At 45.5% G+C, this 27,992-nt stretch overlaps 7 protein-coding genes and 3 long non-coding RNA genes across 20 annotated transcripts; 3 read left to right on the top strand and 7 right to left on the bottom strand.

Moving 5' to 3' along the window:
• Positions 1–47: 47 nt before the first annotated feature.
• Positions 48–1,824, bottom strand: LOC108023943 (uncharacterized). Of its 4 annotated transcripts, none has more exons than XR_007764710.1 (4): positions 1,671–1,824; positions 672–910; positions 236–611; positions 48–146 (listed from the first exon to the last, which is right to left on the bottom strand). It is a non-coding gene; the product is annotated as an uncharacterized LOC108023943 (long non-coding RNA). The 4 variants fall into 4 exon arrangements; XR_007764711.1 differs by lacking the exon at positions 1,671–1,824 and having other exon boundaries at positions 236–335; positions 517–611; positions 672–1,039; XR_006368133.2 differs by lacking the exon at positions 1,671–1,824 and having other exon boundaries at positions 672–1,039.
• An 841-nt stretch (positions 1,825–2,665) lies between these two features.
• Positions 2,666–13,744, bottom strand: LOC108026026 (uncharacterized). Of its 5 annotated transcripts, none has more exons than XM_050889262.1 (5): positions 6,337–6,635; positions 6,230–6,272; positions 3,886–5,204; positions 3,489–3,545; positions 2,666–3,195 (listed from the first exon to the last, which is right to left on the bottom strand). In XM_050889262.1, the coding sequence occupies exons 1-5, from the start codon at positions 6,496–6,498 to the stop codon at positions 3,001–3,003; spliced, it is 1,776 nt and encodes a 591-aa protein (XP_050745219.1). In that variant the 5' UTR covers positions 6,499–6,635; the 3' UTR covers positions 2,666–3,000. The 5 variants fall into 5 exon arrangements, with proteins under 5 accessions (XP_050745219.1, XP_050745225.1, XP_050745224.1 ...); XM_050889267.1 differs by lacking the exons at positions 2,666–3,195; positions 3,489–3,545; positions 3,886–5,204; positions 6,230–6,272; positions 6,337–6,635 and adding exons at positions 9,773–10,302; positions 10,562–10,652; positions 11,002–12,311; positions 13,337–13,379; positions 13,444–13,744; XM_050889265.1 differs by lacking the exons at positions 2,666–3,195; positions 3,489–3,545; positions 3,886–5,204; positions 6,230–6,272; positions 6,337–6,635 and adding exons at positions 9,773–10,302; positions 10,596–10,652; positions 11,002–12,311; positions 13,337–13,379; positions 13,444–13,743.
• LOC127011597 (uncharacterized) lies at positions 7,106–8,940 on the bottom strand. The gene is made up of 3 exons (XR_007764709.1): positions 8,778–8,940; positions 7,733–8,017; positions 7,106–7,672 (listed from the first exon to the last, which is right to left on the bottom strand). It is a non-coding gene; the product is annotated as an uncharacterized LOC127011597 (long non-coding RNA).
• A 575-nt stretch (positions 13,745–14,319) lies between the features above and the next one.
• On the top strand, positions 14,320–17,167 carry LOC108026610 (uncharacterized). Of its 2 annotated transcripts, none has more exons than XM_050889252.1 (4): positions 14,320–14,575; positions 14,647–14,790; positions 14,865–15,221; positions 15,301–17,167. In XM_050889252.1, exons 1-4 carry the CDS (start codon positions 14,474–14,476, stop codon positions 17,026–17,028), a joined length of 2,331 nt encoding a protein of 776 aa, XP_050745209.1. In that variant the 5' UTR covers positions 14,320–14,473; the 3' UTR covers positions 17,029–17,167. The 2 variants fall into 2 exon arrangements, with proteins under 2 accessions (XP_050745209.1, XP_016953091.1); XM_017097602.3 differs by having other exon boundaries at positions 14,321–14,575; positions 14,868–15,221.
• On the bottom strand, positions 17,092–17,932 carry LOC108026620 (UDP-N-acetylglucosamine transferase subunit ALG14 homolog). 2 transcript variants are annotated; one of them, XM_017097617.1, is made up of 2 exons: positions 17,847–17,932; positions 17,092–17,727 (listed from the first exon to the last, which is right to left on the bottom strand). In XM_017097617.1, exons 1-2 carry the CDS (start codon positions 17,856–17,858, stop codon positions 17,146–17,148), a joined length of 594 nt encoding a protein of 197 aa, XP_016953106.1. In that variant the 5' UTR covers positions 17,859–17,932; the 3' UTR covers positions 17,092–17,145. The 2 variants fall into 2 exon arrangements, with proteins under 2 accessions (XP_016953106.1, XP_043949354.1); XM_044093419.2 differs by having other exon boundaries at positions 17,781–17,909.
• Positions 17,933–17,965: 33 nt separating this feature from the next.
• Positions 17,966–21,768, top strand: LOC108026589 (uncharacterized). 2 transcript variants are annotated; one of them, XM_017097561.3, is made up of 6 exons: positions 17,966–18,171; positions 18,227–18,709; positions 18,808–19,434; positions 19,491–19,990; positions 20,047–21,563; positions 21,622–21,768. In XM_017097561.3, exons 1-6 carry the CDS (start codon positions 18,052–18,054, stop codon positions 21,663–21,665), a joined length of 3,291 nt encoding a protein of 1,096 aa, XP_016953050.1. In that variant the 5' UTR covers positions 17,966–18,051; the 3' UTR covers positions 21,666–21,768. The 2 variants fall into 2 exon arrangements, with proteins under 2 accessions (XP_016953050.1, XP_043949544.1); XM_044093609.2 differs by having other exon boundaries at positions 18,064–18,171; positions 18,232–18,709.
• LOC108026597 (uncharacterized) lies at positions 21,716–22,133 on the bottom strand. The gene has a single exon (XM_017097580.3). It carries the CDS (start codon positions 22,131–22,133, stop codon positions 21,771–21,773), a length of 363 nt encoding a protein of 120 aa, XP_016953069.1. The 3' UTR covers positions 21,716–21,770.
• A 330-nt stretch (positions 22,134–22,463) lies between these two features.
• On the bottom strand, positions 22,464–23,271 carry LOC127011598 (uncharacterized). The gene is made up of 2 exons (XR_007764713.1): positions 22,766–23,271; positions 22,464–22,711 (listed from the first exon to the last, which is right to left on the bottom strand). It is a non-coding gene; the product is annotated as an uncharacterized LOC127011598 (long non-coding RNA).
• A 287-nt stretch (positions 23,272–23,558) lies between these two features.
• Positions 23,559–24,415, top strand: LOC108026283 (transmembrane protein 17B). The gene is made up of 2 exons (XM_017097152.3): positions 23,559–23,916; positions 23,984–24,415. Exons 1-2 carry the CDS (start codon positions 23,800–23,802, stop codon positions 24,413–24,415), a joined length of 549 nt encoding a protein of 182 aa, XP_016952641.1. The 5' UTR covers positions 23,559–23,799.
• A 20-nt stretch (positions 24,416–24,435) lies between these two features.
• LOC108026275 (glycolipid transfer protein) lies at positions 24,436–26,655 on the bottom strand. Its single transcript, XM_017097141.3, has 4 exons — positions 26,292–26,655; positions 26,158–26,213; positions 24,769–25,026; positions 24,436–24,705 (listed from the first exon to the last, which is right to left on the bottom strand). Exons 1-4 carry the CDS (start codon positions 26,416–26,418, stop codon positions 24,538–24,540), a joined length of 609 nt encoding a protein of 202 aa, XP_016952630.1. The 5' UTR covers positions 26,419–26,655; the 3' UTR covers positions 24,436–24,537.
• Between the last annotated feature and the right edge of the window lie 1,337 nt (positions 26,656–27,992).

The following is a 27,992-nucleotide window of genomic DNA, read 5'->3' as shown; positions in this document are numbered from 1 at the left end:
TATAAATATATCAACTAAAGTAAATGACAATTTCATTAAATCGTATATTGAATTAGAATTTTCATATGTATTTTTGCGCTATCATTTTAATTAATTTACAAAATGATCTTTGATTTGTCTCGCATACAGTCCTTATCGTCGAATACCTTAGGAAGATAAGAAACAAAAGTTAGAATTTCTTAGGTGAAGAAATATATTAATAATGGTACATAAATACTATATACTATTTGCTTACCTCGGTAACAGGCCATGTGATTTCTTGGCGTCCATCAGCAGGCGGTAGACCACACAGTGTGAAGGCAAAGGATGCCAAATTGATGGAACACAACAAGGAGCTAGAACGCCACGAGTCATTGGTTCGTCCCTGGTGGTTTTCGCCTTCGTCCACCTCTCGTTTGGCCTGCTCCACCCGGGTGACCAGCTCCACGTGGGCCACGAGTCCCACGGCCAGCCTGTCACCCAAGTGCAGCAGGCCAAAGGACAGGAGCAGGAAAGCGAAAGCCACCAGAAACGCACCATAGACTCGTGGTGTTCCATTCCCTTGGTGCGCTACATCACGTTGGCGTCCTTGGCCTCCGAGCTGTATGGTCCCGCTCCAGAGAGGTCTTTACCTAAAAGAGCGAGGAGAAGTTCAACAGTTCGTCCTAAGTTCGGAAGCGGGCAGAACCTACCCCTTATTCCTCATGGAGAGACGCAAGGCTGATTGTAAACCGCGAAGGAGGAGCCAGCAGGCTTTTCCAGAAGCATATTCACTAGGAACATCTGCATCTTGGCTATGGATGCCTGACCGGAGTTTTCCAGGGATTTCCTCGATTTTCCTGCACTGCACTTTGATTGCTCCGAGACCTTGAGTCAGGCAAGTTCGACTTCTCCGGAGTCAGCAGATCCTGGGAACGGGGATAGCGATTACCTGCGTCGGGAAACAAATCCAAATTTAGCATCATAAATTTAAAATATGCCCCAATTTCAAGCAAACAAATAATTTATTATTATAAAACCGATATAAAATGTCAAAGTTGGATTACTACGTTTGCAAGGCATCCTGTTATCACAAAATAAGTATTTTATAATTTGGGATAAAATTTAGGTACCAAAATCATTATTTTGACTTGTAAAAAATAAAAATTAACTTGACCCAAAAATAGGGACGCGCCACCAGATCCCCTGTCCTACCCGGCGCAAATAACGATATTCGTTCAAGGGCCTAAAATGGACATTTCTTATTTTTATTATTAGTATTATTTTGGCCGCGGTAGAATCTCCAGTTAAAATTCGACTTCCAGAAAAATAATTTTAACTGAAAAGGAAATAATATGGGCAAATGTCACAAACATCTTTTACCAACACTGGTGTTGAAAAGAGCGAGACGGTTATAGAAAAGAGGGGGAAGAACAATTGCCGGACGAAAAATTCGCCAATTACATTACATTGGAAAAGAATGTGGGCCTTTCCCTAGTTTTTTCCGCAATGAAATTATAATGTACGAACACAGATAGTAACTTTACTCGATTTGTTATGCATAGCATTTCCACGCTCAGCAAGTAGAACTGCACCAAGCAAATTCCCGCAGTATTATTTTCCGATTAGGCCATTTGTTTATATTCATTCGATTTGCTTATAACGCCGAACAATTGAGCTCATGTTTATTTGATGAGATAGCTTTGACTTACCGGTGGCCGGAGAATTTGTGGTTTCTTGTTTTGGTGTAGCCTTGTATTACCAAACTGAAGGTAATTTGGTATAATATTAAAAGTGCGAGGTTAATCACTTTACTTCCGACTGGATTCTTTTCAAGTAATTCACTCCCAAAACTTTTCACTTCACCAGTCCGACACTTTTGCGGAAACGGAAACCAACAGCTCCAGTGGTGAGCCGCAATGCAGCGCCGATACGTGGGATAATCGGCTATCGATGTTATCGATGCTATTCCAGGTTAGGGATCTGATCTTTCCCCTCCCTAAAACCAAGCTAGTTTTTAAAAAAATTATATATTCGTTGCAACTCCTTGAAATTGGTATTTATGTAATGAAATTGGGAAGTTATGTAATGAGTATATTTCATCTCGAAATCAAATCAGGGGACGAAATTCCCCTAAACTGGTGCGCATGCGCACATCGATTTTGGGCTGTGGATTCTAAACGCTAATACGAAAAAAGCGCTGTAACTAGAGATGGACCTTACGCATCGAAACTAAAAATGTGACAATTACATTTGTGACTTACATTTTGTCCATAACCAACTAACCAAAATTAAAGGATTGGTAGTTAAATACTTTGTTTTAGCCAAATAAACTCTGTTTTTGGAGTGCCAAGAAATCAAGCAAATCGTTAAAAGAAAAAAACGAATTTTCGAGTCCAGTCTAAAAGAACAAATTATTTTTAAACACTACTGTTTTCGAGACTAAGCTAGATATTTTAGGAACACAGGAAAAGTCCATTACACAAAAATAAACTTGAAATTCCCACCTTAAAATTATACATATTTCGAATAGATATTACAAAATAATTTTAATAATTCAGGAATTATATTTCAAATTACTAATGTTTTGTATTATTACATTATTTAGAAATGAATAAGACCGTTCAAATTATTTTCAATTATCACAAATTTATTGTTAAAAATGTTAATTCAAAATTTGGTTAGTATTATAATGATGTGGTGATTTATAATTATTTGGTCAACTGTAAGAAATTATCCCTTTACATATTTATACAACCATTTCTACAAATGAGGTATCGTGGTTGTGGTAAAAAAATATTTATTTGTTTCATTTGGTATTTTTTGGAAAGTGTGAATCTAAATTCAGATTTAGATCAGTTTTATTCTACTTTTCAGTTTTTATATCTTTAGAGATTTAGATCAGCTCTATTCTACTTTTCAGTTGTTATATCTTTACTTCTTGCGAAAGAAATATATTGTATTATTTTATACAACAATAGAATATAAATGTTATAAAGTTATTATATTTGACTATCTATGTTGTAGTCAAGTTTGGGTTATTCAAATTTTTCTGCCCTTTTTGGAAGGCGCTGGAAGCGGTGGGAAGTTTGAAAAATTAAGAGTGAGATCATCTCCGGATGTGGAGGGGACATTTTTTGGCAGACTTGATTCCACGACACCCATATTCACTGGAGCCACTGTCGGTGGAGCACTCATTTTCCCCACTCGTCGGCTTGGTACCCAATTCATAGTTTTCTGCGGAGAAAAAAGAGGGGAATTATTTCTAGAAACAAGGCGTAACCAAAATGTCTATTAACGTAATATTTCTCTCTGGGTCTACATTCAAAATTACACTTTCAAATTACCTAACTATTGGCTTCTACACTAAATGGGTTTAAAGAAGTAAAGCAATATAAAAACCCATCACTTCTTAATATCATTTCTAATCTATTTACTCTAGAATGCAAAACACTTATCCACAATTTTGAGATAATCAGTCGAAGTCTGACCTTACCAGGACTTGCCCTAAGTGCTCCCCCAGCTTTTACCTGACCCGATCCTCCTGGGCGAGTTCCATCTTGTCCTGGTCGAGGTTTTGGCATTGGCTAGGGAAAAAAGAGATTAGACATGTTAAATACTTTTGATGGAACAAGAGTACATGCTATATATACTTTAAAATTAAACTTTCATAATGTTAATTTTGAACAATTTAAGTCATTTAAAGGTAGAAATTAGTTTAAAATTACAATAAAATGATGTAACTTATCGATATGAAATACATTTAGGTATTCGCCAGCTTTAGCAAAGAAACACCCTTGAGAAAGCCGGAGAATAGGAAATGTTCCCTTGGCCTTGTAGAACCTTAAAGCGTACATCTCTATTTAATATCAGAGAGCAATTTCTGACAATTAAATACGATTCCTGTACAAACTATTTCGAAATTACCTGGCGCACCTGCTTAGGATGGACCCTAGTAGGTCTTCCGGCCAGCTGTGGGTCAGCAGAAGGATAGGCGAATGGCTGATGGTAAACCGATGGATAGACGTAAGGCTGATGGTAAACCGATGGATAGACGTAAGGCTGAGGGTAGACCGATGGATAGATGTATGGCTGCGGGACCTGGCGGTACTGGGCGAAGGGCGGAGGAGTCTGCCGGCTTCCCCTGAAGCACCTGCCCATGGGCGAGTCGAAGAACGGCTCGCCGTGGAGGGCGTACATCTGGGCTGCGTAGATCTCCACCGGCGAGAGATTCACCAGGAACATCTCCATCTGGGCTATGGCGTTTATGTAGGTGGCGTTGTCCCACCAGTTCTCATTGTGGGTGGGGCGACCCCGGCTGTGTTGCGGCCAGTAGGATGGCCAGTAGTGCTGCCAGCAGCCTTGCCAGTAGCCCAGCTGCATTGGCTGGCCTCGAAACCAAAGTCCGGGAACGCAGACAACAGCCGATGGCATCACAAAGGGGTTTCCATTGGCGTGCGGATGGGTTCTAGTGGCACCCTGCTTCGGCGGATTCATGTAGCGATGGTTAAATCGGAATGGCACGAGCTCGGAGCGCTCGACGCTCCAAATCGTTTTGCCCAGCGAAAGGCCGATCCGGTTGCGTGCCCAAAGCCACCTGGTGGTCTCCACCAGCCGGACAAGCTTAGCCACCTCCTCGTTGTACATCCTCTCCAGATGGGCCCTGTGCTTGGCCCGCATAAGCATTTCGTAGCCGATGGGCTTCAGCTTGTGGCTGATGAAAATATCCTCTTCGAATTCCGCGGAGTCGGCTGCATCCATATAGGTCAGCCCATAGGGGTTGCTCCAGAATGGCGGCGACGGAAAGCCAGCCCGCCCGTCGGTGCGCATCAGGGGTCCGAGGTCCATTTGGCCACACAGAACGGAGGTGCGCGTCAAAAGGATTTGACCGGAGATCCACGGTTTTTTCGGCATATCGAGATCCTCGCCGAGATCAAGGGGCGGCGAGATTGGGGCACTGACTACGCGGTAGGTCAAGGAGGAGCAGCGAGTGCGCGATCTCACATGCCTCTGCGCGTAATGCTTGATTGCGTCCGGGACCAGGAAGCTGGCCAGTGTGATGGACTGGGCATTCTGGAAGTGGTACCTCGAGGCGCGGAGGAAGCCCTCCTTGAACACACCGGAGGAGTGGCTACTGCCGCTGGTGCTGCTGTACCTGGTCATGGTCGATCCGCTGGACAGGCTGTTGATGCTGCTCTGCGAGTTCGACTTTTTCGGGCCCAGTTGGTTCTGGAAACGGCGATTACCTGCGGCGGGAAGGAAACCCAAATTCAGCATTACAAACTTGGGATATGTCCTAGTTTCTTTCGGCTTAATCCTCATATACAAACGTTTTTTAGAAGTGTGAATTAAGGACCAGCATTAATGTAAGAATATGTAAATGCAAGAAGGGAACTTAGAATAAAACAACAGGGAGTTCTGTATAAAATATATTCACACACAAATATAGAGTAACAAATGTAAAGATTATTTTCAAAAGCTCATTGTAATAATTTCGTTTGGACCGATGTACAATTTTCACTCAAAGCTGGGTTACTTTTTTTGCGGTGCATTAGTAAATATCAAAGTACGTAGGTAAGAAAGCTTCGAGCAAATGTTTTTTGTTGATTAAGTCATTATGTATCAAGATAATAGCTAATAGTATAATTAAGAATTAGTAAGCATTGAAGAACTTATTTTAATGGAGCTCGCGTTATAGGGCTTTTTAAATAAAATGAAGTTTTGAAAAGTCCTGAGAATCCAGAGAGAAAACTAAATCTTGAAAAATAAAAGGGGAAAATGTAACTTCTGAAAATAGCCATTTTGTCAAGTTAAAATTTTTGTTATTATTTTATTTTATTTTTTATTTTAAATGTAACTTTATGTTGGCCGCGAAGAATTACCTTTTAAATATTTGGCCCGCATGCTGCTTAAAGAAAAAATCCGCCCCAACGCTCTTTTTTGTCGCATTCGCTTTACCAACACTAGTGACACCAAGAGCGAGATGGTTATAGAAACGAGAGGGAAAGAAAAAACGCTGGCCGAAATATTCGCCAGCATTTTGAAAAACGTGGTGTTTTCTGCACAAAATTTTAAGAATGCGCGAAAAGAGATAGTAAGTGGCCTGGATTTGTTATGGCTAGCAATCCCACGCTCAGCAAATCGAACTGCCCCCAGGCAAATTCCCCCAGTATTATTTTCCGAATGGGTCATTTGTTTATGCTCGCGCGATTTGTTTATGACGCCGGACATTTGAGCCCAATTTGAATGGCTGATATAATGATTGACTTACCGGGGGCCGGTGAAACTTCTTGAGTTTTGTATGCACCAGAAACCTGAAAATATGTAAGATTCGTGAAGAAAACAGGTGGCAGGGTGACTACCCCTTGCGCTACTCACGGTTGAGTTCTTCAGGCTCCGTTTGGATTTGCCTTTTCGCGAAAATGTCTTCGGCTGCTCCGCTTGGGAACTATTCTCATCGCTGCTACTCGCAGTCGAAGGCCCGCTTGAGAACTGGACACCCTTCTGCCGCTTTCTTTGGCGCTTGCTTATGTACTTCATTTTCACACTTGCTCCGCGAACTTTTCACTTCGTCGGCTGGAATGCTTTTCCGGAAACGGAAACGCAGAACTTCAATGGTGAGCCGCAAGTTGACGAGGCAGCATCGATACACATATAGGATAATCCGCTATCGATGCTTTAATCTGTGGGATCGAGCCTTCTCCCCTCTCTGAAACCACGCTGGTTTCGAATAAATTCGAGTAATTCATGGGAACCGCCTAGGATTAGGCTTTGGAGTTATGCAAGGGGCATATTTTTTATAAATTTCAGCAAGGGAACGAAATTGAAATGCTGCGCATGCGCAGAATACACGTTTCCAAAAATGAACGCGTTTCTAAGAACTCAAAACGGTACTTTGAAAAAAGCGCTGCAACTAGAGGTGGACCTTATGCGATGTTCTCTCATTTACTCTAAAAATTAAATTTAATTGAATGCTTATATGGAAAATAATCGTATTCGTTGGGTATTTACAAGTAATAATGTACAAACCCTATGTTGAGTAATAAAAAGTTTTTAAACACAGCATTTCCCAGGAAAAAACGTATTTTGACCCTGTTTTATTGAGTTGTGAAAATGAAGAATATGAGCCAGTACTAAAATAAAAATAAGTCAATTTGTAGAGTTTAAAATTATTTCCTTCGCGATATTTTTGTAGTTTAATATCTAGAGAAGGCCCCGAGCATTCTTTCAAAACATATCGATACTCGATAAGCCTTGTATTTCCCCCTAAAAAAATCTGGCCACCCTGCACGAAAAGCGCCAAACATTATTCGCTTCTTCTCTTTTTCGATTTGCTCCTTGTTCTTCGCGGATCTCTTTCCCAAGTTCTGGACGAGATTGAACTATTGGCATGGAGGCGTCCACCAAGTCGGAAGGCGATGACTACCTGTTCGCCGTGATGCTGCACGCGCAGCTGAACGCAGAGAAGGAAGGAGGCAAGGATTAGGGTAATCGCATCTCACGGCATTGCAGGAGTCGGACTACGAGCTGGCCCGCAAGCTACAGGCCCTCCTGGACGAGGAGAATGACGCCGAGGAGGGGGACGCAGACGGAGCCAACGACCTGGACACCAGCCTCCAGTTCGTCTCGTGCTGTTCCATACCCTTGGTGCGCTACATCACGTTGGCGTCCTTGGACTCCGAGCTGTATGGTCCCGCTCCAGAGAGGTCTTTACCTAAAAGAGCGAGGAGAAGTTCAAAAGTTCGTCCTAAGGTCGGATACAGGCAGAACCTACCCCTTATTCCTCATTGAGAGACGCAAGGCTGATTGTAAACCGCGAAGGAGGAGCCAGCAGGCTTTTCCAGAAGCATATCCACCTTGTAGAGATTCACTAGGAACATCTGCATCTTGGCTAGGGATGCCTGAAAATGACATGCCTAGGAGGAACAGAAAGCAACCGGAGTTTTCCAGGGATTTCCTCGATTTTCCTGCACTGCACTTTGATTGCTCCGAGACCTTGAGTCAGGCAAGTTCGACTTCTCCGGAGTCAGCAGATCCTGGGAACGGGGATAGCGATTACCTGCGTCGGGAAACAAATCCAAATTTAGCATCATAAATTTAAAATATGCCCCAATTTCAAGCAAACAAATAATTTATTATTATAAAACCGATATAAAATGTCAAAGTTGGATTACTACGTTTGCAAGGCATCCTGTTATCACAAAATAAGTATTTTATAATTTGGGATAAAATTTAGGTACCAAAATCATTATTTTGACTTGTAAAAAATAAAAATTAACTTGACCCAAAAATAGGGACGCGCCACCAGATCCCCTGTCCTACCCGGCGCAAATAACGATATTCGTTCAAGGGCCTAAAATGGACATTTCTTATTTTTATTATTAGTATTATTTTGGCCGCGGTAGAATCTCCAGTTAAAATTCGACTTCCAGAAAAATAATTTTAACTGAAAAGGAAATAATATGGGCAAATGTCACAAACATCTTTTACCAACACTGGTGTTGAAAAGAGCGAGACGGTTATAGAAAAGAGGGGGAAGAACAATTGCCGGACGAAAAATTCGCCAATTACATTACATTGGAAAAGAATGTGGGCCTTTCCCTAGTTTTTTCCGCAATGAAATTATAATGTACGAACACAGATAGTAACTTTACTCGATTTGTTATGCATAGCATTTCCACGCTCAGCAAGTAGAACTGCACCAAGCAAATTCCCGCAGTATTATTTTCCGATTAGGCCATTTGTTTATATTCATTCGATTTGCTTATAACGCCGAACAATTGAGCTCATGTTTATTTGATGAGATAGCTTTGACTTACCGGTGGCCGGAGAATTTGTGGTTTCTTGTTTTGGTGTAGCCTTGTATTACCAAACTGAAGGTAATTTGGTATAATATTAAAAGTGCGAGGTTAATCACTTTACTTCCGACTGGATTCTTTTCAAGTAATTCACTCCCAAAACTTTTCACTTCACCAGTCCGACACTTTTGCGGAAACGGAAACCAACAGCTCCAGTGGTGAGCCGCAATGCAGCGCCGATACGTGGGATAATCGGCTATCGATGTTATCGATGCTATTCCAGGTTAGGGATCTGATCTTTCCCCTCCCTAAAACCAAGCTAGTTTTTAAAAAAATTATATATTCGTTGCAACTCCTTGAAATTGGTATTTATGTAATGAAATTGGGAAGTTATGTAATGAGTATATTTCATCTCGAAATCAAATCAGGGGACGAAATTCCCCTAAACTGGTGCGCATGCGCACATCGATTTTGGGCTGTGGATTCTAAACGCTAATACGAAAAAAGCGCTGTAACTAGAGATGGACCTTACGCATCGAAACTAAAAATGTGACAATTACATTTGTGACTTACATTTTGTTCATAACCAACTAACCAAAATTAAAGGATTGGTAGTTAAATACTTTGTTTTAGCCAAATAAACTCTGTTTTTGGAGTGCCAAGAAATCAAGCAAATCGTTAAAAGAAAAAAACGAATTTTCGAGTCCAGTCTTAAAGAACAAATTATTTTTAAACACTACTGTTTTCGAGACTAAGCTAGATATTTTAGGAACACAGGAAAAGTCCATTACACAAAAATAAACTTGAAATTCCCACCTTAAAATTATACATATTTCGAATAGATATTACAAAATAATTTTAATAATTCAGCAATTATATTTCAAATTACTAATGTTTTGTATTATTACATTATTTAGAAATGAATAAGACCGTTCAAATTATTTTCAATTATCACAAATTTATTGTTAAAAATGTTAATTCAAAATTTGGTTAGTATTATAATGATGTGGTGATTTATAATTATTTGGTCAACTGTAAGAAATTATCCCTTTACATATTTATACAACCATTTCTACAAATGAGGTATCGTGGTTGTGGTAAAAAAATATTTATTTGTTTCATTTGGTATTTTTTGGAAAGTGTGAATCTAAATTCAGATTTAGATCAGTTTTATTCTACTTTTCAGTTTTTATATCTTTAGAGATTTAGATCAGCTCTATTCTACTTTTCAGTTGTTATATCTTTACTTCTTGCGAAAGAAATATATTGTATTATTTTATACAACAATAGAATATAAATGTTATAAAGTTATTATATTTGACTATCTATGTTGTAGTCAAGTTTGGGTTATTCAAATTTTTCTGCCCTTTTTGGAAGGCGCTGGAAGCGGTGGGAAGTTTGAAAAATTAAGAGTGAGATCATCTCCGGATGTGGAGGGGACATTTTTTGGCAGACTTGATTCCACGACACCCATATTCACTGGAGCCACTGTCGGTGGAGCACTCATTTTCCCCACTCGTCGGCTTGGTACCCAATTCATAGTTTTCTGCGGAGAAAAAAGAGGGGAATTATTTCTAGAAACAAGGCGTAACCAAAATGTCTATTAACGTAATATTTCTCTCTGGGTCTACATTCAAAATTACACTTTCAAATTACCTAACTATTGGCTTCTACACTAAATGGGTTTAAAGAAGTAAAGCAATATAAAAACCCATCACTTCTTAATATCATTTCTAATCTATTTACTCTAGAATGCAAAACACTTATCCACAATTTTGAGATAATCAGTCGAAGTCTGACCTTACCAGGACTTGCCCTAAGTGCTCCCCCAGCTTTTACCTGACCCGATCCTCCTGGGCGAGTTCCATCCTGTCCTGGTCGAGGTTTTGGCATTGGCTAGGGAAAAAAGAGATTAGGCATGTTAAATACTTTTGATGGAACAAGAGTACATGCTATATATACTTTAAAATTAAACTTTCATAATGTTAATTTTGAACAATTTAAGTCATTTAAAGGTAGAAATTAGTTTAAAATTACAATAAAATGATGTAACTTATCGATATGAAATACATTTAGGTATTCGCCAGCTTTAGCAAAGAAACACCCTTGAGAAAGCCGGAGAATAGGAAATGTTCCCTTGGCCTTGTAGAACCTTAAAGCGTACATCTCTATTTAATATCAGAGAGCAATTTCTGACAATTAAATACGATTCCTGTACAAACTATTTCGAAATTACCTGGCGCACCTGCTTAGGATGGACCCTAGTAGGTCTTCCGGCCAGCTGTGGGTCAGCAGAAGGATAGGCGAATGGCTGATGGTAAACCGATGGATAGACGTAAGGCTGATGGTAAACCGATGGATAGACGTAAGGCTGAGGGTAGACCGATGGATAGATGTATGGCTGCGGGACCTGGCGGTACTGGGCGAAGGGCGGAGGAGTCTGCCGGCTTCCCCTGAAGCACCTGCCCATGGGCGAGTCGAAGAACGGCTCGCCGTGGAGGGCGTACATCTGGGCTGCGTAGATCTCCACCGGCGAGAGATTCACCAGGAACATCTCCATCTGGGCTATGGCGTTTATGTAGGTGGCGTTGTCCCACCAGTTCTCATTGTGGGTGGGGCGACCCCGGCTGTGTTGCGGCCAGTAGGATGGCCAGTAGTGCTGCCAGCAGCCTTGCCAGTAGCCCAGCTGCATTGGCTGGCCTCGAAACCAAAGTCCGGGAACGCAGACAACAGCCGATGGCATCACAAAGGGGTTTCCATTGGCGTGCGGATGGGTTCTAGTGGCACCCTGCTTCGGCGGATTCATGTAGCGATGGTTAAATCGGAATGGCACGAGCTCGGAGCGCTCGACGCTCCAAATCGTTTTGCCCAGCGAAAGGCCGATCCGGTTGCGTGCCCAAAGCCACCTGGTGGTCTCCACCAGCCGGACAAGCTTAGCCACCTCCTCGTTGTACATCCTCTCCAGATGGGCCCTGTGCTTGGCCCGCATAAGCATTTCGTAGCCGATGGGCTTCAGCTTGTGGCTGATGAAAATATCCTCTTCGAATTCCGCGGAGTCGGCTGCATCCATATAGGTCAGCCCATAGGGGTTGCTCCAGAATGGCGGCGACGGAAAGCCAGCCCGCCCGTCGGTGCGCATCAGGGGTCCGAGGTCCATTTGGCCACACAGAACGGAGGTGCGCGCCACTTCCTTTTGACCGGAGATCCACGGTTTTTTCGGCATATCGAGATCCTCGCCGAGATCAAGGGGCGGCGAGATTGGGGCACTGACTACGCGGTAGGTCAAGGAGGAGCAGCGAGTGCGCGATCTCACATGCCTCTGCGCGTAATGCTTGATTGCGTCCGGGACCAGGAAGCTGGCCAGTGTGATGGACTGGGCATTCTGGAAGTGGTACCTCGAGGCGCGGAGGAAGCCCTCCTTGAACACACCGGAGGAGTGGCTACTGCCGCTGGTGCTGCTGTACCTGGTCATGGTCGATCCGCTGGACAGGCTGTTGATGCTGCTCTGCGAGTTCGACTTTTTCGGGCCCAGTTGGTTCTGGAAACGGCGATTACCTGCGGCGGGAAGGAAACCCAAATTCAGCATTACAAACTTGGGATATGTCCTAGTTTCTTTCGGCTTAATCCTCATATACAAACGTTTTTTAGAAGTGTGAATTAAGGACCAGCATTAATGTAAGAATATGTAAATGCAAGAAGGGAACTTAGAATAAAACAACAGGGAGTTCTGTATAAAATATATTCACACACAAATATAGAGTAACAAATGTAAAGATTATTTTCAAAAGCTCATTGTAATAATTTCGTTTGGACCGATGTACAATTTTCACTCAAAGCTGGGTTACTTTTTTTGCGGTGCATTAGTAAATATCAAAGTACGTAGGTAAGAAAGCTTCGAGCAAATGTTTTTTGTTGATTAAGTCATTATGTATCAAGATAATAGCTAATAGTATAATTAAGAATTAGTAAGCATTGAAGAACTTATTTTAATGGAGCTCGCGTTATAGGGCTTTTTAAATAAAATGAAGTTTTGAAAAGTCCTGAGAATCCAGAGAGAAAACTAAATCTTGAAAAATAAAAGGGGAAAATGTAACTTCTGAAAATAGCCATTTTGTCAAGTTAAAATTTTTGTTATTATTTTATTTTATTTTTTATTTTAAATGTAACTTTATGTTGGCCGCGAAGAATTACCTTTTAAATATTTGGCCCGCATGCTGCTTAAAGAAAAAATCCGCCCCAACGCTCTTTTTTGTCGCATTCGCTTTACCAACACTAGTGACACCAAGAGCGAGATGGTTATAGAAACGAGAGGGAAAGAAAAAACGCTGGCCGAAATATTCGCCAGCATTTTGAAAAACGTGGTGTTTTCTGCACAAAATTTTAAGAATGCGCGAAAAGAGATAGTAAGTGGCCTGGATTTGTTATGGCTAGCAATCCCACGCTCAGCAAATCGAACTGCCCCCAGGCAAATTCCCCCAGTATTATTTTCCGAATGGGTCATTTGTTTATGCTCGCGCGATTTGTTTATGACGCCGGACATTTGAGCCCAATTTGAATGGCTGATATAATGATTGACTTACCGGGGGCCGGTGAAACTTCTTGAGTTTTGTATGCACCAGAAACCTGAAAATATGTAAGATTCGTGAAGAAAACAGGTGGCAGGGTGACTACCCCTTGCGCTACTCACGGTTGAGTTCTTCGGGCTCCGTTTGGATTTGCCTTTTCGCGAAAATGTCTTCGGCTGCTCCGCTTGGGAACTATTCTCATCGCTGCTACTCGCAGTCGAAGGCCCGCTTGAGAACTGGACACCCTTCTGCCGCTTTCTTTGGCGCTTGCTTATGTACTTCATTTTCACACTTGCTCCGCGAACTTTTCACTTCGTCGGCTGGAATGCTTTTCCGGAAACGGAAACGCAGAACTTCAATGGTGAGCCGCAAGTTGACGAGGCAGCATCGATACACATATAGGATAATCCGCTATCGATGCTTTAATCTGTGGGATCGAGCCTTCTCCCCTCTCTGAAACCACGCTGGTTTCGAATAAATTCGAGTAATTCATGGGAACCGCCTAGGATTAGGCTTTGGAGTTATGCAAGGGGCATATTTTTTATAAATTTCAGCAAGGGAACGAAATTGAAATGCTGCGCATGCGCAGAATAAACGTTTCCAAAAATGAACGCGTTTCTAAGAACTCAAAACGGTACTTTGAAAAAAGCGCTGCAACTAGAGGTGGACCTTATGCGATGTTCTCTCATTTACTCTAAAAATAATACAAATTTAATTGAATGCTTTATGGAAAATAATCGTATTCGTTGGGTATTTACAAGTAATAATGTACAAACCCTATGTTGAGTAATAAAAAGTTTTTAAACACAGCATTTCCCAGGAAAAAACGTATTTTGACCCTGTTTTATTGAGTTGTGAAAATGAAGAATATGAGCCAGTACTAAATTAAAAATAAGTCAATTTGTAGAGTTTAAAATTATTTCCTTCGCGATATTTTTGTAGTTTAATATCTAGAGAAGGCCCCGAGCATTCTTTCAAAACATATCGATACTCGATAAGCCTTGTATTTCCCCCTAAAAAAATCTGGCCACCCTGCACGAAAAGCGCCAAACATTATTCGCTTCTTCTCTTTTTCGATTTGCTCCTTGATCTTCGCGGATCTCTTTCCCAAGTTCTGGACGAGATTGAACTATTGGCAGGGAGGCGTCCACCATGTCGGAGGGCGACGACTACCTGTTCGCCGTGATGCTGCACGCGCAGCTGAACGCAGAGGAGGAGCAAAATAATTCCTCCGTAGCTGCGGAGCAGAACAAAGTGCGTAGTGGGGATTCGGGGGGTATGGCCTGGTCCAAGGATTAGAGTAATTGCATCTCACGGCATTGCAGGAGTCGGACTACGAGCTGGCCCGCAAGCTACAGGCCCTCCTGGACGAGGAGAATGACGCCGAGGAGGGGGACGTAGACGGAGCCAGCGACCTGGACACCAGCCTCCAGTTCGTCTATCCCTCGAACCAGAATCAGTCCAAATCGGTGAGTGCCCTGGAATTTCGTTTAACCAAGGCGCCAGTGTCAACAGCTGTCTGTTAATACATTCTCTATCCAAGCAGAACACAATGGGAAACAAAAAGACCGCAAAGGGAGCCGATGCCCCGAAGAAGCCGCCAGTACGCGCCATCCAGGCAAGCCATGATGACTATCTCAACCAGACGCAGAACCTGGTGCATCCGCAGTGGGAGCTGGTCGATCCCACTCCGGACATCTACTCCATGTTCATTCGCTTCGACGAGAAGTTCTTCCAGCAGCGCCTGGGCGCCGTCGCCCTCGAGTGGAGCAAGCGCATGTACTCGTGCGCGGGTATCTGCTACCAGCGGGGCAATCGGTTCGTCAAGGAGGTGACCATCCGGCTGAGCGAGCCGCTGCTCAAGTTGCGTCCGCGCAAGGATCTCGTGGAGACGCTGCTGGTGAGGATTAAACTCTAAAAGCATTGCACTTTATTCATATGCAAGCTGTAAACTATATTATACCTTACCATCCATCCAGCACGAGATGATCCACGCCTACTGCTTTGTCCTTAACATCCGCGAGGGCAACGGGGGTCATGGACCGAACTTTAAGCGCATCATGGAGACGATCAACAAGGTGGCGGGCACCAACATCACCGTTTACCACTCGTTCCACGACGAGGTGAACGCCTATCGCACCCACATCTGGCGCTGCACAGGCATTTGCCAGAACCGCACGCCATTCCAGGGCTATGTGAAGCGGACCAGCAACCGGGCACCCGGGCCCAGTGACCAGTGGTGGGCGAAGCACCAGCGCGAGTGCGGCGGCACCTTCATGAAGCTGGGTGAGCCATCGAAGCCACCCAAGCCGGAGCCCAAGTCCAGAGCCAAGAAGGTTGTCAAGCCAGAGGCTGCACCCAAGGATGACATACGTAACTGGCTGGGCAAGCCGGCAGCCAAGAAGCCACCCACAGCCGGAACTTCGCTGGGTGAGCCAGCGGCCAAGAAGGCAGCCACAAATGCAGCTCTGCTGGGCAATCTGGTGGGCGCCGTGCCGCCCACTTCCTATCCGGGACTCTCATCCGATCCATTTGCCATGCCCAAGCCACCAGCTGCAGCTAAGCCGAGTGGGGCCAACATCATGAGCTTCGGCGACCTCAACACAAGTGACGAAGAGAATGCTCCCACAGGTTCAGGTTCACGCTCGAAAGCAACCGCTGAGATGGGCGGACAGGGGTACAGCGTCGGTGGAACCTACGCTCACCCCATTACCAACGATAATAGTCCTGATCCCTCGCGGCTGCGTCAAATTCGTCTCGAACGATTCGGAAAAGGCAAATCCACAAAGGAAAACGATACATCCCAGCCAGAAAATGCCCAGAAGAGACGCCGTGTCTCCAGTGATACCGAAATAGTTACCTGGGAATCGTACGACGATGATGTGATGGTCGCAGATGTGGCCATGCCCGTAATAGACCTGGCCGACAGCGATAGCGATGAGGAGCAGCCGGCGAACGACCAGTCCTTTAGGGCAGGGGCTAGGAACACCATGAGCAGTGCTGAGCGCACGCAGTGCATCAAGCGCGAGGTGTTTGAGGACGAAACGATCTTTTCCGAGGATGATATCCTGTTCATTGATGACGAATACGACGATGAGGAGGCGGCCACCAATAACAGTTTCACAGCGGCCACGGAGCTGGCCGATCAGTCCATCATCGACGACTTCTTCGGCGAGGACACCCTGCTGCAGGAGTTCCAGCGCGAGAACTCTGTGCAGCCCAGTTGCTCGAACTACTCCAACAATGTGGACAACGACATCGTCTCCTGTCCCATTTGCTTTGAGAAAATGAAGCGTACGCAGCTGGCGAATCACTTCGAGGGCTGCACCATCACAGTGCGCGTGGAGCCGCCATCGTTTAAACCAAAGGGCGTGCGGACAAATGCCGACTCTACTGGCCGTGACTTGGCCAGCAGTGCCTCCACCTCGAAGTTTTCCAGTTCGCGCGGCTCTAAGACAAAGTCGCAAACTTCTAAGCAAATTCTCCGCAACTCCGGGTACACTGACAAGGAGATTGCCGAGCTAAACCTGAGCTCCTCCAGCGACTCAACCACGGTGCTATCCAGCGAGGATGAGCTCACTCCCCGGCAGCGCCGTCAGCGCAATCTCTTCAAACAGACCGTGGGCTGCCCCAAATGCGGCCAGGAGCTGATGGGCCACCAGCTGGAGGCGCACCGCTCCCTTTGCCAGTCCAAAAAGAAGCGCTAGGGCTGCACGCCCTATGCCACCCAAATCTGAAGCTAGCCATTCCGTTATATACTCTTGTATCCATTAATGTTTGAAGTTAAAATTTTATTTGTTTGTTCTGTGAATAAAGGAGAAATGTTATAAGATGCGCCCGAAATAACGCAGGTTCTTTTTGTCCGCGTAGCGTGTGGCCAGCGTGGGCCAGTGAACCACGAACAGATCGGCCAGCGGCAGGAGCAGGCGTCCGCTCAAGGAGAGCGTCTCCACGCGGCAGAAGCTCTCCACGAACACAATCCTGGAGTGCGAGTGCAGGCGTCCGAGGAGGCGCCACAAGTAGGCGGCGTAGCAGAAGGGCACGCAGGTGCCGGGTCCATTGCACAGGATCAGCTGGGGGCGGTCTCGCCACACCAGGTAGCAGCTCCAGAGGAGCGCCCACAGGCTGGTGAAGATGGTGGTCAGCCAGGACTGGCCCACACTGCGGCTACGCGGCACCTTCACGAATTCTGCCTGGGACGCCTGGGGCAGGGCCTGCCTGAGTTGGCGCTCGGAGGTGGAGTCGCTGCTGGCCAGGATCAGGCGAATGGGCTGGTACTTCTCCGCCTGCTGGATGTCCTGCTGCTGCAGCAGCGCCTGCGTCAGCCGGCACATCTCGGCCGTGTGGCCACCGGAGCCCAGGATCACGTAGGTAGGATGCGGCGCACTGGTGGTCATGATCCCGTCCTGAAATTGAATTCCAATAGATAACTTTGTTTACGTTTCGGTTCGATATCAACCTATCGATTTGCGCGGTTTTGAAAGTGGCTCCAGTTTTTATTTCAGCTGTAACCAAAAATCCTTACATAAGAAAACATGGAGTTGGAGCTGCCGCCCTTGTGGTCATGATCCTCTCCAGAAACGCAGTTCGTGTACAAAACCCCTATATCGATAGCATTTAGCCCGCGAACCAGTGCTATCGATAACAGCGCCGATAAATATGTGAACCTATGTTGTTGCAAGGAGAGCGCCATTCTTCCTAATTTTGCTTTTAATCAAAAACGGAGCGAAATGGCGTCTGTTGCGGAAGGGGACAGGCCGCTGAATTGCGCGGACCTGACCGGAGCGGAGATCGACGCCCTGGTGGCCGAGGGCGTGAGGAAACTGGTCAGGAACCTCTCGGCTCCGGAGGTAAGTTCGAAAACAGATGAAATCTGCAGTCCAATTTATCCAGGTACTAACGCAGTCCAGTCAGCGGGAGCTGCGCAGGAAGGAGCAGCTGGTCGCAAAGCTATTCGAGGACCACCGCTGGACCTGGACCACTAATGGCCACGAGGTGAGGCGCAGACTGAACGATCTGGTGGAACGCTTTCGGGTGGAGGGCATGGCCTCGTTTGGAAACACGCTCCAGGAGCTGGTCAACAGGCTACTGGCTCGCCCGGAGATCAAACGTAATCCCACGCCCGAAGTGGGCTGGGCGATGCTGGACTTCCTCCTCATCATGTCCAACGAGACGGTGCTCGACATCAGGCGCAACCGGGTGGTGAGAAACCGGAGCCGACTGTCCATGATGGCCGACATTGAGGCGGCCGAGAGGGAGCGGGAGGAACGGGAGGCGGCCATCGGTCGACCACCCATCAATCCCGCCGAAACGGAGGTGGACTGGACAGCGCTGCTGAGCGAGGACTTCCTGGAGCCCCCAGAGGACGATAGCTCGGAGAGCTTAAGTGTGAGCATCTTGGGAACTCCTTGCCCTCTGGAAAACCCTAATCATATAACCCTATTTTTTGGGCAGACCAACTAACTAACCTTTCTTCTTTCCAAAAGGACTGGTCGGATGATTCGGACTCCGACTCGACGTGCACTTTAAGGCCCGAAGAAAATGTGGGCACCTCGCGCAGCCCGCAGGACATGGCCAGTGTATACGACCAGGCCATGCAATTGGCCATGCCGAATAAGGGTGGAAGCACCGGCTACCTGCCGCCCGTTCCCGACGAGCCTGGCACCCGGAGCAACGACTTCAGCATCACCCAGCCGCTGCCACTAAGCCTTCAGAGCTACCAGGGCAGTCACCTGAGAATGAGTAGATTGGTTCAGTTGGCGCCCCTTAAACCGCCTGGCATAGCCACCCAATACCGTGAAAGTGACCGAAATACGAACGTGCTGTCGCGGACCATCCACGCCCACTGGTGGCGCGGTGATGTTAAGGTGTTCGCCCTGCCCGCGAGCTCGACTCCAATGGCCAATTTTGCAGTGAGCTACGTGCAGCTCCTGAACCGCAACGCCCGTGGTTTGTTGGATCTGCCACTGCCGAAAACCACCACCGAGTCCTGCCTGATGCGGGAGATCCTGTTCATGTTTGTGCGCCCAGCCAGCTGTTGTTTCTTCGAATTCGATGAGCCGGCGCGGCGCATCAGTGTCCGCAGTAATGTCAGTATTTGTACTGTGACAGCGGTAAGAATGCAATATTTAAATGTGATGATTGTGGCTATAAACTCCAACATTTGCAGGGCACGCTTCGAGGATTCCTGCAACATAATGTGGTGCCAGCGTTGGAGGACATGATGGAGCTGCGGCGCATCATCGATACTCATACGCTGCACTTCGATGGCATCCGCACAACGGGTACCCTGGAGTGCTTTGCCTACGGCCTGAGAGATCTTATCCAGCCCATTAGCCAGCGGCTCATCGCTTACGAGGAGCGAGTCGTTAGCGATCCCGCTAAGAATACGCTAGTCAGTTTTATCATTGAATTCAGGGTGCACTTTCGGCAGCTGCGTTTGTTGCGCCACCTGGCCGAGGATGTCATCCTGAACATCGGACCTCCGCACCTGCGCAGCGCCTATTTGCTATCCAGACTCTACAACCATACGAGGCCGCAGGTGCTGCACCAGAAGCTGGCCACTGCCCTGCTGCTGGTCACCCTGAAGCGCTACTGCAACATCATCGATGGCTGGTGGCGCAGAGCCACGCTGGAGGATCGCCTGAACGAGTTCATTGTGGAGAGATGGTGGGTGAAGGCTTAGAACTTTGACTAGCTCGCACATTAACCATTTTGTTTTGCAGGGTCGAGGAGGATGCGGACCGGCGTGGCTATGTGCGCAGGCGTTCTCTGCACTCCGATGAAAGCTTGGAGGTGGTGGAGAAATTCAAGCAACTGCACGCGTGCCCCATCTATCAGCTGCTGCTGAAGCACGCCCTGGAGTCCGGTGAAACGCAGGACCTGCTGGCCAACGTAAACCTTCTGGGCGAGATGCTGGCCACCAGCAACGAAAGCCAGCCGCCGTCCCTGCACGATGAACTCGCCGCCCAGGTCTTTGCCCAGGTGGAAGTTTACTGTGGAGCCGTGCCGGCAGATGAGGGCGATGGTCAGGAGGTGGGGGAAGATCCAGAGCAAGTGGATGACAAGCTCTTGGTCAGCAATGTCCAGGGCATAAGGAATCTCGATCTCTTTGCCATATTTACCCAACCGGCGCAGCGGCGAATCGCAGAGCGAAAACGCCTGTGCCAGACAAAAAAGCCACTCCAGCTGGCTAATATTCTCAGCCGCCTGGAGCGCTCCACTCCGCTCCAGCTGAAGGCAGAGATACCAGAGGCACTGCGCGAAATTCTGCGGAAGAGGCAGTGCTTGGCGAATGAGTACGCGATGCGAGCTTATCGCAAGGAGCTGCAGCTGGGCGAGACTGTGCGATTCCTGCGGCACACTATGCTGCTGGAGTCGTACTACCTACTCCTGCCCTACTACACCGCGCTCTTCTCGCGCATTGAGAACACCGAAAACTGGGCACGGGACTCAGTGCTCAGTTCTAAGCTTGCTCGGGTTCTAATGCCCCACTACCCGGAACTGGCCGACAACCTCCATGTGCGGGTCATATCCAAGGTGACCTGCAACTCAACCAAGGTCTACGAGGCCCTAGAGGCTCTGGAACTGGTCTACGACATGCCAGTGGCCATGCAGGGCATCCTCGCGGAAAAACATATGCAAGGATACAACTCGGTGTGGCGGCTGATGCTGAAGATCAAGTGGGCCGTCTGGAAGCTGGAGAATCTCGTCTTCCTGCGGCCCCATAAGGGGGGTAACCCGTACGCACCCCTGGATCTGCTGGGACTGACGATTCGCCGCCTGGAGATCCTGCGCTTTTGGTTGATCTACCTCATCAACAGCCTGCACACGCACATTATGCAGGCGGTGGCTCAGCAGTTTGAGTTCCAGATTGCTCAGTGCAAGAACATCCGACAGCTGAGGAGCCTGCACGACGGCTATCTGTCGCTGTTGAGGACACACTGCCTGCTAACCGACGAGTTTCGGGACTTTCGCATCGCCCTCGAGCAGCTCTTCCACCTGGTCTTCGTGCTGGACATGGAGTGGACCAGCTGCGCCTGCTACCTGGGCCAGAACGATGCGCTTTGCTTGGACTTCACCCTTTCGGACGACGGCATCGATGATGGCGAGTCGGAGAGGCGGAGCATGGAGTATTTGGCCCTCAACCAGGTGGTGGAGATCGAGTTGGCCTACATACGGTGCCACCAGACGCTGGCCGAGATGCTCAACTCGCTGGTGTACAAGCACGACCACGGATTCCGTAAGTTCTTAGCCCGTAGCCCTCGCCAATTATGGTTAACAATACTTTCGTCTTGCAGTGACCGCCTTGGAAGTGGCCATTGGCACGAGTGTGCCGCACTGAATTCGAATCTCCTCAAGGATTTTTTTACGCATTGCCATACCATTCAACCCATCCAAACATTCCCACACCCAGCCGAATAAAAAGAAGCTTATTTTTGTTGAAACCTCACTGGAATTCCTCGTCGCTGTCGAAGAAGGGCTCCACCACCGGGGGCACCGGGGTGGTGACTTCGTGGAGCGTGGGTCGCTGGATGTACGGCTGGCATATGATCTCGCACATGCGGGAGCTGGCGAAGACGGTGCGGTGTGGGTAGCAGCGACCGTTGACGTGCTCGCAACGTCGGTAGCCAGCGGTTCGATTGAAGACGTACAGCTCGGCGCAGGGCGAGCAGTTGGTCTGGCCCATCAGCCGCGGCAACAGGCACTGGAAGCGCCGCTCGTTGGAGTTGATGCCCAGGGTCATGTGGCGTACTGTGCTGGCCAGGACGATGGCCAGCAGGCTGCACCAGCGCACCTGTTGCGGCTGCATGTCCTCTGATCTCCAGCTCCCCAATGGTTGCCTTCGTTCGATTGGCTCTGCCCTTTTAAGGCTTATGTCATGGTTGTTCTGGCAATTGATACGCTTAGTTCGCGCTTAATTCATTCGCCTTTAGAGAGCTGTTTTCGCATCCGCCCATTAAACTTAAGATGGGTATTTGAATTAAATTAATTAATCTTGGAAAACGGCTCTTAATCTCCTAAAAAAACTATCCTCTTGTTATTTTTTTGGTCAATTTATTTATGAATTGGTACGATTCCAGGCCCAAAAAATGTAAGACTAATTAAACCCTTTGAAAAATTCAACCAAAACTCAAATCTCTATATTTATAATTTTTATTTCGTTTCCTCGCGGTATTCTGTAATCCTTGGCTCACGAATCCACTGCAAATCTCGAGGTCCTGGCCTTTATTGGCCCTAGTACTATGAAATTTATCGAGGTGTTCCTCGAACAGCTTTTCCAATAATTTTCATACTACCAGTGCCAATACCGCCGAAGTCACAATCTTGCTGGTGGTAAAGGTAGTTGAGTTATTTAACTTCCGAATCGAATCCTTGGCAAAGTGCTCTCTGTAAAAAAATAAATGAGCATAATTATTACAAAATTAGATGCCCGAAACTCACTGAAGCACAAACTTCTTTCTCAGAGAAATGTAATGCTAAAGCACACGATGAGTCTGCACAATTTACGGCAAAGGATATACGTACTTTCCAGAATGTTTTTGGTTCATTTAATATATTTAACATGTAAAGGTTTAACATTTTCGCAAAAGTTTTCTTTCTTTTTAAAGCTACGGAATCGACTCCACTTTTCTGTTGATTTTGATAGACTGATTTTATAGGCCCATAGATAGCCTACTATTATATTTTCATAACTTTCGGGAATTTTCGAGACTATCGACCTGTGTTGCAAAAATTGCAGCATAATACTCATACGAAATATCGATAAGAACTAACAAAATTATTATTAAACACTTAAAGTAAGTTAAATCCTTAAAACTGTTCAGGCTTTTTTCTTTTTTTAAACGAAATTGTAATAAAAAAAAATTCTTATAAAGTTATGGTCAAGAACTTACGCTTAGAATTAAAAAAAAACATTTTAATGGCGTTGTAAAAATTTAAAAAATACAAACAAATGCAGTTTTAAATTTCCGCCCACTCAAAAATCTCTAAAATAAAAAGATTTTGGGGGTGCCACACAACTCAGGCTTTTAAAATAATTTCAGACGTCTAGAAGTATGCAGTGAACAATTGTTTCTGAGTATTTAGCGACCTAAGGACTCAAAAATAAATCGTAGCATACTTTTATACACCCAAAAGTACATTTAAGTGATTTTAGAACCCTAGTAATTATATAAACTTCAAGAAGTTCAATCAAGTGACCTTTTCATTTCGTACTCTGAAAAATAACTTTCGCAAGGACCTTTTTGAGTGCGACAGCAGCCAGCCTGAGTCCAGCTGCCGGCAGGATTTCCCTGGAGTCACAGCACTCAGCACTGCATCGTCCTTTCCAGCTGATTACGTTACCACGACAACCAACGAAAAGTACAACAGACGAAAGTGCTGGAAGTCGCTGCACCTCAGTGGACCATTTCCAACCCGAAGTGGAGTGCAAGACCCCCAAGGACTTCTAACGAGGCATAGGAAATCCTTTTCAAATGGCGTACTCCGTCTCCCCGCACCGGGCGAACCTGGTGCTCCAGATGCTGCTCCAGGCCAACACCTATGTGTCCATGGTGTGGGCCATGAGCTACCTGATCCACATGCTCATCCGCGTGAGTCTACATCTGGCAGTGCGCCCTCCGCCAATCCGCAATAAAGCCATGTCCCATTGCCCTGTAGCTGAAGCAGTTGTGGAACTTGGAGGGCCTGGCCATGCTGGTGGCCTACATCCTGGCCGTATCCGCCGAATCGGTGCGCCTGTACGCCGGCTACTCTGTGAACCTGTGCTCCGGGGCCACCGCCATGTGGCTGCTGCTCACAGTGACGCCCTGCATCCTGCTGCCCGCCATGGTCTTCCTCCGTCTGTCTGCAGCCGGACGCAGCTTGTGGCTTCGCATCATCACGAATGCCGTGTTCGCACTGATGGGCTTGGAGGTGATCGTGTCCCTGGTTCACTTTGTGATCTGTAAGCCACGCCGCAAGCGGCCGGTGCCCCACCACCAAGCAGAGGAGGAGGAGGAGGATCTGCCGGAGGAGCAGCCATCCGCCGTGGGCTCGCCCACGTCCAGTGAGCAAAAGCGCCGCGTGCGCCGATCCCCGGAATCGAAGTGAGGGGCCAAACAGCGGGTGTGTATAGTAAGGCTCTGAGGTTTACTTGGACATTGGCATAAATAATAAAGTAGGATAAGCTATTTAAGCTAAGCTAAGCTAGAGAACGGTGCGGTGACCGCCGATCACACCTTCCGGGCATCGTCCAGATTGTGCGCCTTCAGCAGGGCATCGATCGCGTCCAGATGGGCGCGCATCGTGGGCAGGAAGCTGGTCAGCACCTCGATGTTCTCTACCTGGGCGGCTCCCTGGCCCAGCAGCTGGCTGCGCGTGGGCACCCAGCTGTAGATGATCTGCAAGGAGGCGGAGATGGATCGTTAGAAGGAATGGCAGCCCAGGCGATCAGGTGCACCCACCTTGATTGTGCTCTGGACAATGAAGCCGTGGTAGGGCTTCAGAGTGCGCTCGTAGGCGTCCTGCAGGTGCTGCTTCAGCGTCTCCTTGGCCTGGGCATCGTTGTAGATGTTCTCGAAGAAGGTGCAGATGAGCTGGAGGCCGCGCTTCAGCCAGAGCAGCGCGTTGGCCGCGAAGTCGTCCACGTTCACATTCAGCACGATCAAATCCTCCAGATATTGGTACTTCAAAACATCCGCCCCATAGGCTTTCGTCAGTTTCTAAAATAAAACGAAAAGTATAATTCAGATATTTCATCAAGACAAATATTTCCTTAAAACTAAAAAACTTTAATTGGTCAAAAATTAACTGATGTTAAATATTTGCCATCCATAAAATATTTAAGCGTTGCTTAAATAAAATATAAATTGTAAATAAGTATTTAAAGTTCTTGAATTGGTAGAACTTAGGTACATTCAAGAACAAATTCTTCTTTTGGAGATTAAATCTCATTCAATAAATATATTAATTTCCTTCTATAAAAATATTAACCATCGTTAATTTAATTTAAATGTTTAAAATTGTAGTTTAGAATTCTAAATTCTTCAATTTGTAGAGCTAAATTAAACTCAAAAAAACATTTAACATTTTTTTCAATACAAACTGCATTGATATTCTATATTCTACAAATTAGAGTTGCTCAAATGTTCACATTTAAAAGTAATGTTTGATGATAGTCTAGCAATAGAGAAATTTCCTTGATTACATACATTTTAAGCCTGAAGTCTCCAAAAAATTTCAGAAAAAAAGAGTTGGGAGAATTTAAATCTTAGGCTTCGTTGAAAATATAAGTGTGACCATAGCTATATGTACTTCTTTGAATAATTAAATGTTTATAAAGACCTTAAGCAACTGAAAGTTTGCATTTAAACATAAGGGCTAAGGAACCCAAGTTTCCACGTAAACCAGTACACTTGCACCAATAAAGGGAAGATTTAAATCTTAGTTTGTGTTTGAAATACTAGTGTGACCAAAGCTATGTGTACTTCTTCGAATAAGTAAATATTTGAAAAGTAATTTAAGCAACTATTTGTTTGGATCTAAGGACAAAAGGCTAGGAAAACCAAGTTTCCACCTAAACCAGTACACTTGCACCAGGTGAGGTCACTCTTGATCTCACAATTTTTTTAGAAAAATTCGATTCATGTTGCAAAAACTAGTGTGGCCATAGCTATGTGTACTTCTTCGAATAACTAAATATTTTAAATGCAACCTAAGCAACTATTTGTGTTTGGATCTGAACACAGAGGGCCAAACCAGTACACTTGCACCATATAGATCAATATTGATCTCTGGAAGCTCAGTTCCGTGTGAATTAGCTAGCTCGGAGCGTGGCTCCCAGGTGATCTTACGTTTATGTTTCCGTTCATGTCGCTGATCACGGGCGTAAATAGTTTGCCGAAGCTCTCTGGAAAATAGGTAAGACAAATGGTAATGGGTAACGAGTGTACGTGGGTAACCGATGGCCTGGGTGCGTCGTTATCACCTATGACGGTTACTATCTCCTTGGAGGCGGCGAGGAAGGCCTGTGTCTCCAGCTTATCAGTGCCGATCGCCGGAAATCCCTTCAGCGCCTTGAACTGGATTCGCGCGGACCCCTCGGTGGCTGCCATTGTGTGCTCCTGTTGTGCTGTTTGTTCCGTCCCAACGGCGATCCAAGCGAAGACTGGCCACAAATCTGCAAATGAAGGTGCGAAAATGGTTAGTTTTCGAACACGAATATCGATGTTTATCTTATCGCGGGGGCCAGCCGACGTTGAATATTGTTATTTTGTATTTTCGTATTTTCGCTTTTCAATTGTCGTCGCTATCGAACGACGTTCTCCGTCGCTGCTGCGATAATGGAGAGTGAAACACAAGTGCCCTACTAGTTTGCCTGGCCCCAAGATTCGATTCCGTCTCGGGGGATGCAGGGGGAGCGGTCCGGGTCGCAGCTTTAACCCATTTGCCTTAGCTCCAAGCCAATCCGCTGAGCGCCGCCGAGCGAAAGAGCGCCCGAGTCGAGGGGAGCAAACTAACGCAACAGCAGTTGGCAAAACCTGATTCGATCGCAGCTACTGTGCACCGTGGGCAAAAGGTGCACAAAAGTCCACAAAAACAGCAGCTTCAGCTTGCCTTAAGTTTAAAAGGGTTTCAATAATATTATAATAAGTTAAAAAATGTGTAGGATCAAAAATGTGTTCCGTTAAATTGAATTTACACTTCAATTTATAAAAATTTCCTTATGATTAATAATATTTTAATTTTTTTAAAACCCCAAATGGGTTTATATTGGCTGCCTTTTAGTTTGTACATATTTTATAATTTAATTATTCATTTTTCTTGATCACTGCAAGTCAAATTCAAACAAATTTCTACTATCAAAAATATTCTTTCCAGTAAATTAAATTATTAACTTTTTCAAGGCAGTCTTGCACTTTTTCAAGTTTAGATAAAAAGTATTAGTAATATTTGTAATTTTTTTTAAATCAGAAATGGGTTAATGTTTAATTTACATTTTTTTTAAATATTTTAAAATTTAAATAATTTTTTTTTCTAAATCACTGCACTTTAAACTCTAAAAATGTGTACGATCAAAAGACTTCCTTTTAGTAATTTGAATATTTAAATTTTTAGAGGTAGTCTTGCAATTTTTTAAACCTAGATATTTCAGTTAAACATTTTTTAAAGTCTTATAAGTCTTTTGAAAAATAGCTATTTTTAACTTAAATCAACACGGTTTTTTTACACACATATAAATATTTTAGTATTGCTTATATAAAAATTAACAAAATAATATAATTTATTAATGGAAAACTATAAGAATGTATTTGCAATGTTAAGCACATACAGAAATATGCAAATGAAATAAAATTAAGTTCGAAATATCAAGAATTTCATGAGTAATCAACTGATAAGGCTATCAGCTCTTAAAAAATCAAAAAATTATGACGTGCCTGGCGCTAATCTTTATGAACTGGTGTTTCTTGTTCCCATTGGCACCATTGTAACAATTTGGTTTTGGGAAACTAGGAACCGAACGTCACCAAGAAGTTGGTAATAGAGGTGTGAGTCAGCGGTGGTAGGTGGGTTTTATCAGGTAATTTGTTCGGATCGCACGGAAATCTATTCGGCAGAACGTTTATCAGCCTAATTGGATTGATTTCAAACAAAACACAGTGCTCTTATCTCCCTAAAACCACTTAAT

This window comes from Drosophila biarmipes, chromosome X (assembly GCF_025231255.1).
Source record: "Drosophila biarmipes strain raj3 chromosome X, RU_DBia_V1.1, whole genome shotgun sequence".
Taxonomy (NCBI): Eukaryota; Metazoa; Arthropoda; class Insecta; order Diptera; family Drosophilidae; genus Drosophila; species Drosophila biarmipes.
The sequence above is the reverse complement of the archived record's forward strand: the minus strand, read 5'-3'. Positions and strand labels throughout refer to the sequence as shown.